This window comes from Cicer arietinum, chromosome 2 (genome assembly GCF_000331145.2).
Source record: "Cicer arietinum cultivar CDC Frontier isolate Library 1 chromosome 2, Cicar.CDCFrontier_v2.0, whole genome shotgun sequence".
NCBI classification, from domain to species: Eukaryota; Viridiplantae; Streptophyta; class Magnoliopsida; order Fabales; family Fabaceae; genus Cicer; species Cicer arietinum.
In genome coordinates, this window is record NC_021161.2 from 48,716,525 (window position 1) to 48,735,070 (window position 18,546).

Here is an 18,546-nt window from a genome sequence, read left to right on the forward strand (position 1 = left end):
ACGGAAATAGGGGGAAGACGTTTAGAGGCGTTAAGGACCGTTTGGAGAGCGTCAGTGACGGAGATCATTGTTTGATATGATGATGGGGTCAGTTGAGTATTGAATGTACTATAGTGGTAGAGAATCGTGTCTAATGTGACAGATAGTGTGACACTTATGATTTATTAAATTATTATTATTTTTATATATGTATGAAGAAAAGTATTTGGAGGAAAAGAAGGTGACCTTTGTCTCTTGAAGGTGGCAGGGGTTGGGAGATTTTAGGGATAACAATTCTTTTTCATTTTCAGGATATTTGTAATTGTAGTGTATGCTGCTCGCTTTCCTCCTATTCTCTTCCGGTTTTCCTTATTGTTTGAGTTATGACATTGGGATTTTTTTATTTATTTTTTTGAAAACTTCCAACTTAGTTGAAATTCTATCCATGTACTAAAATTTAATTGATACGAAACTAAGTTTCACTCGGACGAATTGTTCCAAAGAAAACAAATTTTATCTTTTTGTGTTTAATAATTATATATTAGTGGTGTAAAATATTTTAAACCGTTGAGTTAATAGTTTTTTTAATGATAACAATTATAATTATTTAGTGATATAATAAAATAAAGAGTTGTTATTTATTGTTATTTTAAAATTAACTTATATTATATATTGTCTTTTTCTCTTTTTTTTTTACTAAACTTTTATCATTATTAATACTTTTAAACTAATACTATTTGATTTGCAATTACTATAATCACATTAAATTAAATTGATAACATCTAACGTTGATAATGTGGATAATATCAAAGTATATTTAATGAAATTTACTAAGTTGATATGATTTTGCCATTTCAAACACTATCTTATAATTTTACTTTTTTTATTTACATATTTGTTTGATTCTATTAATGTTTTTTTATTTTGATCGTCTAACTACTTCTACCGGTCAAATTAGTTATTTTCAGTAAATTAGTTATTTTGATCGTCTAACTACTTCTAGTGTCATTGATTATGGGTGAGAACGCATCGCTTTTCATTTCATTCACACTTTCCTTGCAACTTTCTTTTGCTTGCAACATTTTCATTTCTCTCTATAACATATAAATGTTAACATAAAAAATAGCAAAACAAAAAATTATGGACTATTGTTTGTTAAAGAATCAAGAAACAAAGTGATATGTCCAACAAATGTGGGGGGAAACCACTTGATAATATTGCAGACAGATATGAGAAAATGACATATAAACTCTGTGATTATGTTCATTCAAAACTTCTATGTGGATGATTATGATTTATGCAAATCATAGTTTACATCTTCTCCAAATTATCGTTCAACTCATATGGTCATCTTCTTCTTATTCCTTTTAATTGTTCGTCTTCTTTTTTGTTTCATTTTTGTCTATAGTCATACATTCAAGTTTTTGTGTTCACCCACTGGTTTAGAATAGAGTTACATAATTTGTTGGTATACCCTGCGAATTGTGAATTGGTTTGGTTCGCAGTACTTTTGCGAACAGATTTATCAAAATTTGCAAATAATTTGCTGCTTTTGGCAAACCAACAATATAATACAACCTTTAATTTACTTTACATAAATTTTTTTAACTGCATTAATATATTGCCACATAATCATGTAGCAATGTAGTATAACCACAAACACAATTATTCTTGTACCTAGAAATGTTGTACTTATATAGAAAACTTAGAAACAACCACGTGGGACTAATATTAAGAACTCTTCCATTTTTTTAGAAGATTTGTATTTATTTTTATTTTTAGAGAAATTTGTGTTTTTTGTCATTATTAAAGACGGCTATATAGAAACTAATACCGTCAACTATTTCTTTTTTTTACGTAAACTAGTACTCGCACTCTTGTGTTAAGACCAATAATTTTTTTATTTTATTTTAATATACCAATTTGTATATTAAAACGTACCACGAACCGAAACAGCGTATCAATTATGCATGCCCTCACGTACCAAATACTTTGAATAGTACCATGTACCAATGAGAATTGTGAACCAGTTGTCTATGGTTAAGAACACAATATTCTAAAAACTATACTCAACAAAAAAAAGTGAAAACACAAAAGAGATTTACGTTGTCTTGTAGTTTGATAAGGTGAAGACTACTAAGTATTAATAGAACACAATATATGAAGATTAAAGTGAAGACTAAGATGAAAATTAGAATAAAATCATAATTTAGAGAATAAAGGGAAAACAAAGTGATATCCTATATTTTTATATACTATTAATACTTAGTAGTAGGCTAGTAGCTCTAGTTACTTAAGAAGTTTTTTTTTTTGGTTGAAAAGCTACATAAGAAAATTGAGTTCACATCAAGTGTTTATTTAAAGAGAGGACCCTAACAACAAAATAAAAACGATAAGATTGTTATTTTATTTTATTGACGTTGCGATTTTGTTTGATAGTCTACAAAGAAATACAATAAGATATAACTTATTTGATAATCTATTATTAGAATAGGTTAATTGATTCATCTCATGTCATGTGTTTCTATTTACATTAATATATTAACATTTATAAGAGACGATGGTAAAAATTTATTTTCTTTCCAAAAATTAAAATGAAATTAGTGTTTATAAATTGTAAAATATAAAATTATTTTAACTTAATAAAAATATTTAATGTAATATAATATTGTTATGAGGTAGTTTGTTATTTTATAAAGTTCAGAAAAAGAATATAACAAATGAGATTTCCGTGATAAGTTTGTGGGTGAGAGAGTCAATATTCAATTCATACATTCAACTCATAGAGTAACTATTCTATACTAAACACAAATTTTTGGCTTCGAAATAGAAAGTGATGCGTTGGTTGGAGAATGACGACGGCCTTTGTTTCTCTTCAAGGGTGATATATTTGTACACTCTAACGCGCAAATAAATACTTATGAAAGAACGAGAGATTTTAACGTTAGAATTTTAGTTTACTGTTTTTTTGACCTAAGTGTCTCTATTATACATTGAATTCTTATAGAATTTTTAGAAGGTTTTCTTTATGATCGTCAGATTCCCCCATCACTCTTGGATCATCATCAGATGTGTTTCTAACTATGAAATGGGTAATTGCTACCTGATGGCTATAATAATAGTTGGATTGTTGTTAAGTGGCATAAGATGCGAACATAAGTGAATTACCACAATCCTTCTTCATCAGATCTTCTTTTCGACCATCCAGTTGCTAGGATTGAAGGTCTAGGTGAATTTTTATAGTCACTAACTTCATATATTTCTCTAATACGCCCTAGTTTGGAAAAACTATTATGTCATTGTGTATCGAATCAATTTGATCAGAATTGGGTCTTATTTCCTTGTTGGGTTTGGATTGTAGTATTATGATTTTGACAAATATCATTAATTACGTGGACAGTTGATACATTATGACACATATTTAGTCCTAAAATCCTTTTTTTTTTCTTTACAATTTGTGTGTGTGAATTTTGACATTATACTACTTAATAATTAAAACAAAACACCAATGATCTCATCGACGAAAATTTTAAAACAAAAAATAACAAGAATGATTCCATTGTTAAACCTCAAGGGAGCTGTGGGGTACTTGTTGTGGGACTAAAAAAATGAGATATTTGTAGAGATAAATTAATTGCATGATTTAAATTTTTTAAACACTACTATATAATTTGGTCACAAACACTACCGCTATATGATATAATTTTTTCTTATTTAATTTATTTTTCAAGTTATAAATTCGTTTATTTATAGTAAAGCTTAATTAGGTTCATACCATTTTTGTTGCTTAATAACCAAAAATATAAATAACAAAATTTCTCACAAATCAAATTTAAATTGTGTGGAAGAAAAATAATATAACATTCTCACTTAAAGCGACTCCAATAATAAATTGTAGAGACTTCTCATTAGGACGGGTTCTTAGTATTTTGGAGTTTGGGCAAATTAAAGAAAATAGTGTAATTATAATTTTCTAAATATGATTTTTTGCTTTAAAATTATAAACATATAATTCAATCATAATTAAAAAAAAACTACTTTGATCATTCAATCATAATTTCAATTTAGAAAAATTCATATCCACAACAATAATATGTATAATTAATATTATGCCACAAAAAATATTGCATGTATTAGGAAAAAATTAAATATGAATAGTTCAATATCATAAAGCTTTTAGCAAATTTAAAGTTTCCAGCATAAATTATAATAATAATAATAATAAAATTATTTTATGAAACTATTTATTTTAATTATTATTGAATTTTTCATTATTATATATCAATATAAAATATAATAATATTTTTAAAATAATATATATAAAATAATTATTAAAAGATAATATAAAAAAATTTAAACCTTCATAAAAAATAGTAAATACTATTATTTTAAGATAATTATTTTTTACTAAAAATACACTAGTTGAAACAGATAAAATGCATTAGAGTCCACACCTAAACAACTCAAGTGGTTGTAGCATTGAAGATTTTGTTATTCCAAACACCAAGTACATTGCATAAGCCATAAAGTATAAACATTTCCTCTTTAGTCGATTGAGACACGTAACACGTGGTATATAATATATCAATAGATTCAGCTACAGCAAAACATAGAACTAGTAGAATTTCCGTAACTAGAACTAAACTGCCACGTCAAAATACCGCACACAGAATTCTACTTTCCAGGAAATCAAGGGCAAATACGTTATTTCATACTCCTCACGATAAAAAACCCCAAAATCATGACGTACCCAACACCTCGTCATTTTCCGTCAACCCAAAAAAAAAAAAATACACACTTCTTCTCCAAAACCCCCAAAAAATTTAATTCAAAATAAAAAAAAACAATTCTAAATCTTTCGTTTATCAAATTCCCTATACGTCGTCGTTTTATACGAACTTTATATTTCAATAACCGCCATGACCGGAACCGTATCATCGGAAAAACCATCGCCGACGATCTCAAGGTCGATAACACAAACGGTTAACGGCTCTCACAAATTCGTGATCCAAGGGTATTCCCTTGCGAAGGGGATGGGAGTGGGAAAACACATTGCGAGCGAGGTTTTCACCGTCGGAGGGTATCAATGGGCGATCTACTTCTATCCCGACGGAAAGAATCCTGAAGATAATTCCGCTTATGTTTCCGTTTTCATCGCTTTGGCGAGTGAAGGAACCGATGTTAGAGCGCTTTTTGAACTCACGCTTGTTGATCAGAGTGGACAGGGTAAACATAAGGTTCATAGTCATTTTGATCGATCGCTTGAGAGTGGTCCTTATACACTTAAATATAAGGGTAGTATGTGGTAGGGTTTTGTTTATTTTTAATTTGATTTGAAATCTTGAATGTTTGTGGTTTATGTTTATCTCTTAATTAATTGTGGTTTAATTAATGTGAAGATAATTTGGGAATTTTTGTAGTTTGAATTTTATGTGATTTGTATTTTTAATGCGTATGATGAAGTTATGAATAGAAGGGTGTAGTTGTTATTATTATTTAAAGTAATTCACTATATCAATGTTATTACCCCTTTAAGACATTGTGGTTTATGCCTTTATTTTTTGTTAAATCATGTTGTAATTAACTCACCAAAAACATTATATAGGTGAATTAGAAAGCTTGTTCTTAACCAACGTCGTGATACTGGTTCAAATACTTGGGAGAGATATCCATGTTTAGTATCTGACACGCCTCAAATAGTATTACCTCTGGTGTGGGGAACCTATGGGAAAAAAAAACTTGTTCTTAGTTATATTTATGGTATGGTGCATATAAAATATAATTATATTACTATATTATGATACATGAAAGCTTCATTGGCAAAAAGCATCCATCTCAGTTACCTGATTCAAGGAATTTTAGTTACCGGATTAGTTTATATGCATTTGCGGGTGAGGATATCTTAGTTTACCATTATATCATTTTTTTTTAAATTCAAGGGTAGTTAAGTTTTGGTGTGCTGCAATCTTTGTTTTCGGCTGTTCTCTATCTATCATTCTGTGGATTGTGGGCAATGCATGTTAAAATCAGTATGAACGTACACTGTTGTGTTGAGAAATGTGTGATGTTGATCTTGTGCGTGTGTTTTTATAGGGGGTACAAGCGGTTTTTCAGACGGACTTTGCTTGAAAGCTCTGATTTTCTCAAAGATGACTGCTTGAAAATTAACTGTACAGTTGGAGTCGTGGTGTCTGCTATTGATTGCCCACAACTTCAATCTATTCATGTCCCAGAATCTGACATTGGATCACACTTTGGCACGCTATTGGATAATATGGAAGGTTCCGATGTTACTTTTGATGTGGCCGGGGAGAAGTGTCCTGCTCACAAGTTGGTTTTGGCCACTAGATCCCCAGAATTTCGATCTACATTTTTTAACAGTATGGACATAGACAAACAGGAGATCGTTATAACAGATTTAGAACCAAAGGTTTTTAAGGTAAAAACTATTTGTGTCTTATTATTTTTGCTTCCCTTTTACTATTTTCTTTCGGTAGGTTAGGATATACTCGCTTGTATTATGTGCTTTTTCTGATCAGATTTTTCTTTTCTTGATAAAAAAAGATTCCATAAGTCTCATGTTTTTCCTCTTACTTTTACAGGCCATGCTGCATTTTATCTACACGGATACCCTCACAGAAGATGCGGACATGGTCTCATCCATCACAGCTAGTGATTTCCTAGTTTCTGAGACATTGATAGCGAAATTGTTAGCTGCCGCAGACAAGTATGGCTTGGCGAGGCTTAGACTGATGTGTGAGTCTCGTCTTTGCAAGTACATTTGTGTGAGTTCTGTAGCCAACATTTTAACCTTGGCTGACCATTGCCATGCCACAGAGTTAAAGGCCGTTTGCCTGAAGTTCGCTGCTCAAAATCTAGCAGGTATACCTACTTAGAATCACTTGCTTTTTCTTGGTTAGCATGAGCAACCATGCTAACATAAAAACTGATGTTTCCGTATAACTCTTGTTGCTGACGAGCAACTAAAAAATAGACAAGAAAAAGACTTTCGGATACAAGCATCCTCTGCCAGTTAAACACAGTTGTCTGACACACATGACTAGGTACCGAGCAGAAACTTACAATCCTAAAACATAAAGAAAATTCAGTATGGTTTTACATGTTGGGCATCTCTGCTCTCAACTTGCCCATCTAACCTGTTAAGGAATTCACAACATAGCTAATTCCATGGAGGGTTAAATCGAAGTCCACTGTGGGTTACTGTTTCATATACGTCAAATGCAAGCTAGTATGAATAATGATAGTAGAGATAATGCTTTGACAATTCCAACAAATGCCCGAAATATTATATATTTTTTAGATAAAAACTGAATTGCCAATATTTGTTTAGGATTAAATAATTTATATGTAAAAATCTTGCATTATTATGAGTGAACATATGATGACCTCTGTTCAAATGGAAGTTCAATCTTCAAAGCTTTTACTGGAAGTGAAAGACCTTAGTTACTAATTACTAGAATGCCATTACTTACTTGTTTTCTTATCTACCGATGATGGAAAAAGTTTTACATTGGCAGCTGATGAAATAGTGTTACTGAACGTTCATTCATGTATTTCAAATGTGTTTGTTTTGCTCTCTGTTGGATTTTGTTCTCTTCCACTCTAATCATGTGAATCCTGTTGGATGGTTTTGTTGTCTCTATTCTTTCAATATTTTACTTTTTGAACCTGCTACATGATTTTTTATTAGACCATTGAAATCTCCTCCCTCAACCCTCCTCTTGTTATTTTCTTTGCACCACTTTCTTTTTACTTGCTTTTCCCTTCTCAATTATTTGGACTTTTTTGTGCTTGTATATTTCTTATGAAGCCCGAAAAGCATTTATCCATGTTATTTACATCTGTCACTGGTTGCTGCCGAGTTTAAGTGATCAAGGTGCCATTTCTTATGTCTTTTATTTTAGTTTACTTTCTATTTTCCATATGCTTGATATGATGGTTCTTTTTGGTTTGGACTCGTTGCAGCTGTCATGAGGTCAGATGGATTTGAGTATATGAAAGAAAAATGCCCATGGCTACAGTCAGAGATCTTGAAGACAATAGCTGGCTGTGAGGGTGATAGTTGCAGTCCAGGGGAAAAATCTCAGAGTGTGTGGGCCCAACTTTCAGATGGTGGCGACACTAATGGTAGGAGAGTCAGACAGAGACTTTGATATCTGTTGTCACATTGGTATCTCTAATTCTTTTGTAAATGATGGTGATAATGTCGATAAAATGGGGGATAGAAAAAAGCAAAAGACAGGGAAAATCCTCTTCTGGTCATTTTCTCCATCTCTCAATGGAAAGTTCTTTACAAAAAGCAGGTAGACTAGATCTTGTGCATGTTTGTGTAAATGTCTCCGGTGGTGTGTATGTTGTGTAGTGCAGAGTAGTTATTGAAAATGAGCTCATCTGCAGTATACTTTTGAAGAGGATCCAAGTCCATACTTTGGAACTTGATGTTATCCTTGCTGGACTTTGTGTCCCCGTCCCTTTTTTGTCCTTAGTTCAAGCCTTAATGTTTGTAGATCTAGTTTCAATAGAATGGTTTTTTATACCTTGTAAAAAATATTCATTTTGTAACATTGGTTTTTTCCATCATCCTTAAAAGTTGTAATCTTAGATGGTCTGTCTTGAGTCGATATATTCAACGTTTCTGGATGGCAATAGATAGCATCGCTACTTCACTAATGACCAATTTACGGCTATATCTAGCATGAGTTCAATGTCTAGGATCACTACTTCACTAACGATATATTCAAATGTTAGATACTGATATTTTTGGAGAGTTTAATTACAATTTTATGTTATGAGTGGTAATAATTTTATATCATCATATCAGTTATTAATCATTTAAAATATATTATATTAATTTTTAATCAAAAAATAAAATAAAGATTAAAACTGTCGGATTTTAAAATAAATAAATTAATTTTGTAAATTAGTGAAAATAAAAAACTTAAAATTATAATTAAATCTATGATTGATATTGAAATTAAAATTTTCCTCTTTGGTTGTAATTAGTGAAACTTTTGCTTAAACCAAAAGCAATTAGACGTTGAAGCATTAAAAATAATGCTCTACGCCACTGCCTTATATTTTAATATACTTTCTCCCAGCTTTTATTTTTTCCAATCTCCGAATTTTCAATCAATTAAATAAAAAACATTAGTAAGGTTTTAATTTATGCTTTGTTTTAGAGTTTGAAATAGAGGGGAAGAGAAAGTTTCAGAAGTAGAAGAAAATAAAATAGAATAAAGAGAGAAATTTTTATTTTTTAAGAGAATAATTTTGTAGAAAATATTTATGATTAATATATTTTTAATTTATAAAGCATTATAACAACGTGAAAATAATATGAAGTTGTTAAATATTATTAAATTTAGTTAAATATAGTTTAAAGTAGTTATAATTTAGTTATAGTTAGATGAAGTTTTGTTATATTAGTTACATTAATAGTGCTATATAAAAGTTTATCATACTCTAGTTGTATAATAATTATTCATAATATTATTTTAAATTTTATATTTTTTTTTAGTTATTTATTTCTTTCTTCAGTTTAATTTTTATTTTCAACGAGAGTAATAATAATTATTTCTCTACATTCTTTTTTAAAATTTCCTTTTTAATTTTGAATTCAAATTTGTTATTTTCATTTAATTTGTTTATCTTTTAACATAATACATTAATTTAATCATGAAATACTTTCTTGCAATTTTGTTATCTTTACTTATCACATTCTCACCAAATATATCTTCCATCATGAACAAGAACAAAAACACATCTCTCTATATACATATCTCATCGATCTTGATAGTTCAACTTTCAACCAAGCCTACCCTTCTACAACAACTTTCTTTGCAATTATTGGTGAATGGATTGTCTTGATCCTCACGTGTTCAAGTGCCTTGTTCTTCATTCCATTCACTCATGCTTTCACCATTCATTACTTTTTAAACAGTCATGTGTTTCTTTTAGTTTCTCATGCAGTCAAAAAACTTTGCGGTAATATATTTTCTCTGATTTTTTAATTCTTTGGTCACTATTGGTTTTCTTATTTGTTTCTAATATATGGTGATTAGATTTTTTTTATTCTCTATATGCTAATATCTTAATATCTTATCGTAATTAAATATTTTTAATTTTTTTTTTTGTATTTTTATTCTATAATAGTAAAATAATTATCATTTTTTTTATTTTTTTATTATATAATATTAGACGTTTTTTATTCTCTTTGTGATTCTTTTATATAATGGTTAAATTTTGTTGGCCAAATTTTATATTTGAAGATCCAAATATTCAAAATTCTCAATTACACATTATTTAGTTACACATTATTTATGACTTATATTTAACATTTAATTTTTATTATTGTTATAAAAATTTAAGATTAATTTTATTTTAAATTAATATTTTAAATTATAATAAAATTAAATATAAATAAAATATTTTAATATAAATTAAAATTGTAAAACTTAATATAGTTCTTTTAATAGTTAAACCATTGAATTCAAAGAATAAATGAGTTGCGATGATGTGATAGTGAATCTTATTTAACGAATTCATATTGAATTTACTATTAGAGTTATTTTTATGTACTCTAATTATTGAATTGAAACAGTTAATAAAAGTTTAAGAAAAAAATGTAAGTAAATATTTTTAGGAGTTTTATGAAATTAATCATCGTTATATATTAATATTACTTGTTGTTATTATTAAAAAAAAATTGATAAAATAATTTGGATGTTACTAACATGGGTGGATATAATGGGACCGGAGCTCTCTTTTTTAAAGGTTGTCAAACAAAGGATGAGTTGAAGTGGCAAAAGGAAGGCAAAACTAAATGTCAAGAAAACAAGAAATAGTAGAATAAAAAAAAAACTTTGAAAACATTGCTCACAAATTATTTTGAATTTTAAAGATGGTGATCCAAATATCTCAAAGTTTCACATATTAATATAGATGATCTTATTGTCAAAAAATATATATATATATATTGTTGATCTTAAAAACACAAAAAAAAAGGTCACAACCTAAAAGAAACACCGAAGGAATGTGTTTCTTCATTTAAATTTTCACACAATGTATTTCGATTTCAATAAACAAAAAAATATAGATATTTATACTAATTCAATTTTGTGACCAATTGTGTATTTCTTCAAATTTGTGACATTTCATTGATTGTCGCATTTGCTGGTTCACTTGACATAATCTACAAACATATAAATATTAAAAATATCAACCTTGTTAATATAGATATATAAATATGCCTTATTCCCAATTTATTAGATTATAAATAAAAAAATATTTTCATACACATTGATTTCTTAAATAACGTGAAATTGACCTATTAAAAAAAAGTAAATGAAATTTATATTTGAATTTGTGATTCTATTTCCATGTTTCCTTAAAAAAGAATCAAGATTTAAAAAACTCCTGAATACAATCTCCCAATTATCATTAACTTCATTTTTGATCGAATTAAAAACGTATCATATTTCTCCAATCATTTTCAATTATTTCAAATAATCATTGATTATCAATTTATCATTAACAAAAAAGGCATCACAAATTCAATAACCATTTATACTACAAATAATAAATAACAATATTCACAAATTTGATAACCACTTTGTACAATATATATATAAATATGTTTAAACAAAATATATTAAAAGTTTTGTTGTTGTTTTGATATCGGTCAAGAAAAAGGATTCCATGGCTAGAATATCTATGTAGGTAGACATGCCATTAGATAGTAAAAGGGAAAAACGTGGAGAGAAGTTGACCTCAAAAAAAAAAAAAAATTTGTGGCGATATTATATATTTATATATATAAAATAAGAGTGGACATGTCTGGTCAAACTCTTGCTTTGGTTCCAAGAAATTTGGACCTTTTTATAAGCCATTTGAATCCAAGTTTATTCCTTACACAAATGTTTAAACCTAAAAACCAACGTCACTATGGTTAACATGGAGATGTGCAACCATTGTTGCAAGCTTGTTCCAACCACAATTCATACAAACGATGGCATGTATTTTAGGTGAAGTAATTTTTTTTTTGTCTTGTAGAAATATTAATATATTAAAATATCAAAATTTTATGTTGGCCGATTTTTTTATGATAAAAAACAATATTCTTGAAATGTGCCGTTAAGTATTGATTCAAGTGATTTTCAATAATTTGATTATAGTTGTTGCACCTCTTGTGGGAAGCTTCTAAGTGACTCAACAACTCCTCCAAATTTAAGGACAAATAGAAGTGATAATAGAATAAAGAAGATAAAGACCACTCTTGTGAAAAAATAAAAAATAAAACAATAATATGTAAGTATCCTACCTTTCAACTTATTTTATCTAATGGTGTTTATTATGAAATATATTGTATTATATTGCAATTAGTTGAAAATGTCTATAATATATTGATGAAAAAGGAAATTGAAGGCTTGATCAATGTTGAGTCTATAATTTTTTTTAGTGTTTTTACTTCTAAATATGTTTTTCTTATTTAAATAGTAAGTGTTATGTTAGCATATATTGTAGTATATATTGTCATAAATTGTTAGAGTTAGGTTCTAAATCGAATTATGATCTTGTTATTACTCTAGTCTTTATCTAATCCAACTTAGCCATCATAAAAAAATACTCATTAATCATGTTTTAATCCTTCATTTTGTTTTATTCAACCAATCTTTTTCAATTGATCAATTATATAGTTTAATTGACATTGTGTTTTGTCAATACTCTTTGTAGAATATAACTTCTAAGAGTGCTGATGTCATGGAGTATTCGTTAAGATACACTTCTTGATAATTATAGGAGAAACACAATTTTTATGATTTTAGTATGATTTAGATTTGTTTGACTTTATTTGAAATGGAGATTGTTATTGTTTCTAAGAAAATTAATAATATTTGCAATAAATAGTTTAACCTTAAAATATTGTTCCTCTAACCTTGTTAGGTATAATATTTCATTAAGTATTTTCTATGTTGTCACACAAGTTTGTCTTCATTTTTTATAAACAATGATATTTCATTTTTTTTTCCTAATAATTTAATGACGAAACTAAGACACAATAAATATGGAGAAGATATATCAAAGTTGTACTTTCAAGATACGCTCTTGCTTTTTTATTATAAGGAATGTAGATGAAAAATTTGTCTTTAGAATTAGGAAAATAATTAGTTGCATCTTAACATAAAACACATCTTTTGTGATTATAACATACTTTAAGAAAATTATAAATTTGACAAAATTATGATTGGTTTAAGTTAACCATAAGAAAAGTATCTAAAAATGTACACCTAAAATTTGTCTTATTATGTTCACAAGTATGCTTATCATTGATGCATTATGTAGTATATAAATTTAACAAGTGTAGTTAATTGGGAGCTTTATCTTTGAAACTTGACAAAAAAAATTCCTTCAATAATCACATTTTTCATATTATAATATTTTATAATGGAAATGAGTGATCTCGTGGACTCTATTGTTTAATGGACTCTTTAGATCTCATGAATTTTATCATGATTTATATACAAATTTGATGTCGTGGTGAGATTGGTAAAATTATTGTGCTACCTTTAAATTTGACAATATTGTCATTAAATCAAATGTACACTACAATTTCTTGAACAAATGAGGCTACTATGTGTGCTCTTTTTGGAAATACATAAATGATTTATTTTATCACTTTCAAATACAACTGCAACATTTCTCTTGCATCCCAATCACTTTTTACCGTTGTTACTTTGAAGTATAAATAGTAATTTTAAGTTTGAGACACCTTTGATGATTTATAATTAAAAAAAAAAAAAAAACAAATTGATTCTAAGTGAATAATCCATAATACAATTTCCAAACATTGTAACTTTTGTTCTAAGTTCACCTTTGAGTGACAAATACCCATATTGGGGCTAGGCCCAAAGACAAAAATGAAACAACTCTTTCAAAGAGTCCAAGTCAAAGAAGGACTTATGAATAACCAATTACACAATAATTCTATAATCACATTTAACGAAATCAATACTATTATGAATACTACCATCCATATTATACTTATCCCAATCAATTTCACGAACTTTTATCAATTTGTTACACATAATAAAACCGTTGATCAATAAAAAATAGGCTTAATTACAGTTTTGGTCCCCCTATTTTAATTGAATCGCAAAAGTAGTTCATCCATTGTGTTTCTCTCCAGTTTTGGTCCCATAAGCAGAATTTTGGTCCAAAACTTCATGAAATTTCATTTTTTTTTTTGCATTTATTTAAGTCACACAATGCCTCAAGATCTCATTTGCAACAATTGTACATGAAATATATGATCATAAATGGTGTAGTACGACTTTAAAAAATGAAATTTGTTTCATCAAATTTTGAACTAAAATTCTGTTTGGGGGACCAAAACTGGAGAGAAACAAAATGGAGGGACTACTTTCGTGATTTAGTTAAAATAGGGGGACCAAAACTGCAATTAAGCATAAAAAATATTATCAAAATTTCACAAACAAGAGATATATCTCTTAAAGCGTGAAGGGTTTCCTTTAAGTGGAGATCACATATATGAAAACTATTATCATTGATACCCTCATTAAATGCTAGCAATTATTAATTAAGAATACTTTTTATGTATCATCAATCATTATTTTATATAATTATGAATGAATGTTCAATAGGATTATTGCCAATTGTCAATCAAGAATAAATAGGTGATTACAAATTAAAAACTAAAATCGCAATATGAAATAAATGTTACTAATAGATGCTACGAGTATGGAATTATTGAATTAAAGCAGTTAATAAAAACATAAGAAAAATGTAAGTAAACTATTAGGAATTTTAATGAGTTAATCGCTTTATTCATTGTTATATATTAATATATTTGTTGTTGTTGTTATTATTATTGTTATTATTATTATCATTATTATTATTATTATTATTATTATTATTATTATTATTAGGGCCTCTTCTATATATTTTTATAAATAAAACTGTATCAAATAATTTGGATGTGAATTACTAACATGAGTTGGATATAATGGGACGGGTCTATATTCTCTCATTTTTTCAAGTTTTTAATCTTAACCCTTAACTAATTTTTCGCAATTCTTTTTTTAATTCTAAAATTTTCTCATCTGACATAAAACGAATAGAATAATATTGATTAAAATATTAGATATTATGGATTTTTTAATTAGGTCCTATAGAAAAGAGATATTTTTTAACTATGTCGTATTTTTTTTTTAATATAAGTTACTTTGAAACTTATATATGAAAATGTCATTTTGTTTATCTACGGAATGTTGAGGGATACGACCACCTAGATAAAAAAATTATCTCTACTTAGAAGATCCTAGATTGCGGAATGCAATCATATGTTTGTATATTTTTTTTTAACAAATGAACAAATGTTAAATTAATAAATAAAATATAAAAAAAATTAAATTATATTAATAAAATCAAATAAAATAACTTAAATCAAATGTGCCAAATAAAATAATATGCTATATTATTTTAACAATTTCCTCTTATTTTGTACCCTATTGCAACTAAATTAAAAAATTATCTTATTTTGAAACTTAATGCAAATAAATTAACAGCTTTATCTTAGTTTGCAACAAATTCCCTCATTTTTTGCTCTCAATTTTATTAGTAAATAAAATTAACTTTCTCCTAATTTGTAAGTGATTGTCTCCTATTATACAGACAATTTTATACATTAAAATATAAATATATATGTATATATAATTGTTTTAGAATAACTATAAAAAAAAAGATTGTATGGCTAGAATATCTATATAGGTTGACATGTCATTAGTTAGTCAAAGAAAAAAATGTGGAGATATTATAAATATTCAATAAAAAAAATAAAGAGTGGACATGCCTGGTCAAACCTTTGCTTTGGTTCCAAAATATTAGGACCTTTTTATAAGCTGTCCAAACCCTAGTTTATTCTTTACTCAAATTTTAAAACTTAAACCTTGACACAATGGTTAATATGGAGATGTGCGACCATTGTCGCAAGATTGTTCAAACCACAATTCATACAAATGATGGCATGTATTTCAGGTGAAGTAATACTCTCTTATGTTTCAATTTTTTTTTTTTTTGCCCTTCTAAAAATATTAACATACTAAACAATTAAATTTTGATGTTGGCCGATTTTAGTTTTTATGGTAAAAAAATAATATTCTTGAGTTGTGCCATTAATTATTGATCCAAGTGATTTTCAATAATTAATTTGATTATAGTTGTTGCACTTCTTGTGGGAAGCTTCTAAGTGACTCAACAACTCCTCCAAGTTTGAGGACAAATAGAAGTAATGATAGAATAATGAAGATAAAGACCACTCTTGTGAAGAAATCAGAAACAAAATAATAATATGTAAGTACTCTATCTTTCAATTAATTTTATTTAATGGTGTTGATTATGAAATATATTGTATTCTAATGGTGTTGATTATGAAATTGTATTCTAATAGTGTTGATTATAAAATATGTTGAAAGTGAGTGTAATATTAATGACAAAGGAAATTGAAAACTTGATCACTGTTTAGTCTATAATATATTTTTTTATAGGGTTTCGTCTATAATCATATAATTTAGAGTATATAGTTATGTTGACTATGTTTTTTTTATTAAAAAAAAAAAATAGTAAATATTATGTTAGTAATTGTTAAACTTATGATGATGGTATAAATCAAACTATTTATTTCCTTATCACTTTAGTCCTTAATTCATCTAATTCGGTCACCAAATATATTTCCTTTGACTTTTAAATATGTAAAGTTGTGTTACTATAATTCTTAAATATATTAAAATTGCAAAAATATCATTAAGTGTATATCTTATTTATAATTTTGTTGATAAATTTTTTTTATTGAATAACAAAAAAAAACACATGTATAGACTAACAAAAGTCATATATTTTATTATATTTTTATAATTTTAATATATTTAAAAACTATATTAAAAATTGCTCACACGAATAAAAATCATTATTTATAGTTTATGACTTCCAAAGAAAGAATACATGTTAAGGCATGGAAAAACTTTGAAATTATGCACTTTCTTTGTGCTTTTGAATGTATATGTGACATAATATCTTTGTTCTTTCCTATTTGAGTTTGTTTTGTTCTATTCATCTCAATCTCAAGTAGTAATCCTTCATTTTGCTTTATTCAAGTAATCTTTTTTATTTGATCAATTATATATATAGTTTAATTGACATTGTATACTATCAATATTCTTTATAGGATATAACTTCTAATAGTGTTGATGTTGTGAAGAACTACGGAAGACACTTTTTGATAACTATTGGAGAATCACATTATTTGGAATAATAGTGGTTGTTATTGTTCCTAAGAAAACTAATATCATTTGCAATAAGCATTTTAACTTTAATATATTGTTCCTCTAACTGTGTTTGGTGTAATATTTCCTTAACTGTTCTTTTATGTTTTCATACAAGTTTGACTTCAAGTTTCACTCTTGTTTTTTTTTCTTGTTCAAAGTTTCATACAAGTTTGTCTTCAGTTTTTATGAACAATCATAGATTACTTTTTTTTTTCTTCCTCATAGTTTAGTGACGAAACTAAGACACACTAAGTATGGAGAAGAAATATCATAATGGAAATTTTAAAATACACTTTTTGCTTTTTGAATGTGGATGAAGAATGCATCTTTAAATTTAGAAGAAACTTAGATGTATCTCCTAAAGTGTTTTTCTTATGATTCTTAACATAAGATACTTGTTTTTGTGGTTATATCAAAATTTAAGAAAATTATGAATTTGATATAATTATGATCGGTGTAAATTAAGAACAATACAAAAAACATCTTAAAAAATACACATAAATTTTGTCTTTAGATTTATTCTTTTGACAAGTAAGCTTATCATGGATGCATGATGTAGTATTTAGATTTAACAATTGTAGTTATTGAGAGCTATATAGATATATTTATGGTCCATTTTACACCTCCAGTAAACACATTTTTCATAATATAAAGATTTTATAATGGAAATGAGTGGTCTTGTAGGTTCTATTGTTTAATGGGTTCTTTAGACTTTTTTGGAATTTTATAATGATTTACGTGCATGTATGATATCATAGTGAAATTATTGAATAAATAGATGTTTATAAATTAAAAAATAAAATTTCAATATGAAATAAACGTTATTAATAAGTGCTACGATTATGGAATTATTGAATTAAAGCAGAAACGTAAGAAAAATGTAAGTAAACTATAAGAAAGTTTAATGAATTAATCGCTTTGTTCATTCTTATATATCAATATTATTTTATTATTATTATTATTATTATTATTATTATTATTATTATTATTATTATTAGGGCCTCTACTATTTTTATTATAAATTAAACATGATCAAATAATTTGGATGTTACTAACTTGTGTTGGATATAATTTGGGGGTTCTCTTTTTTTGGGTAAAGGATTCTCTATCTCTCTGTTTTCTCAAGGCTTTGATATTAACCATTAACTAATTTTTCACATTTTTAAAAAAAATTCTAAAATTTTCTCCTTTTATATCAGAAGGGTCT

The 18,546-nt window shown here is 27.1% G+C and overlaps 2 protein-coding genes and 1 long non-coding RNA gene across 3 annotated transcripts in view; 2 read left to right on the forward strand and 1 right to left on the reverse strand.

The window, feature by feature from the left end:
- LOC101505399 (molybdopterin biosynthesis protein CNX1) overlaps positions 1-266 on the reverse strand; it is an 8,048-nt gene extending 7,782 nt beyond the window's left edge. The window contains exon 1 of the mRNA XM_073365173.1: positions 1-266. Coding sequence (XP_073221274.1) covers positions 1-68 — 68 coding nt within the window. The 5' untranslated portion in view covers positions 69-266.
- A 4,457-nt stretch (positions 267-4,723) lies between these two features.
- LOC101505945 (BTB/POZ and MATH domain-containing protein 5) lies at positions 4,724-8,299 on the forward strand. Its single transcript, XM_004491102.4, has 5 exons — positions 4,724-5,284; positions 6,073-6,418; positions 6,582-6,861; positions 7,811-7,876; positions 7,966-8,299. Exons 1-5 carry the CDS (start codon positions 4,899-4,901, stop codon positions 8,151-8,153), a joined length of 1,266 nt encoding a protein of 421 aa, XP_004491159.1. The 5' UTR covers positions 4,724-4,898; the 3' UTR covers positions 8,154-8,299.
- A 3,618-nt stretch (positions 8,300-11,917) lies between these two features.
- LOC101506583 (uncharacterized) lies at positions 11,918-17,449 on the forward strand. The gene is made up of 4 exons (XR_012161875.1): positions 11,918-12,023; positions 12,174-12,306; positions 16,236-16,368; positions 17,240-17,449. It is a non-coding gene; the product is annotated as an uncharacterized lncRNA (long non-coding RNA).
- The last annotated feature ends 1,097 nt before the right edge of the window (positions 17,450-18,546 follow it).

Excerpts from the sequence above, each read along its gene's own strand:
- LOC101505945 (XM_004491102.4), top strand. The coding sequence starts at position 4,899 with ATGACCGGAACCGTATCATCGGAAAAACCATCGCCGACGATCTCAAGG. Across the intron at positions 6,419-6,581 it reads TAGAACCAAAGGTTTTTAAG|GCCATGCTGCATTTTATCTA; the intron begins GTAAAAACTATT and ends TTACTTTTACAG. Across the intron at positions 6,862-7,810 it reads CGCTGCTCAAAATCTAGCAG|CCCGAAAAGCATTTATCCAT; the intron begins GTATACCTACTT and ends TTTCTTATGAAG.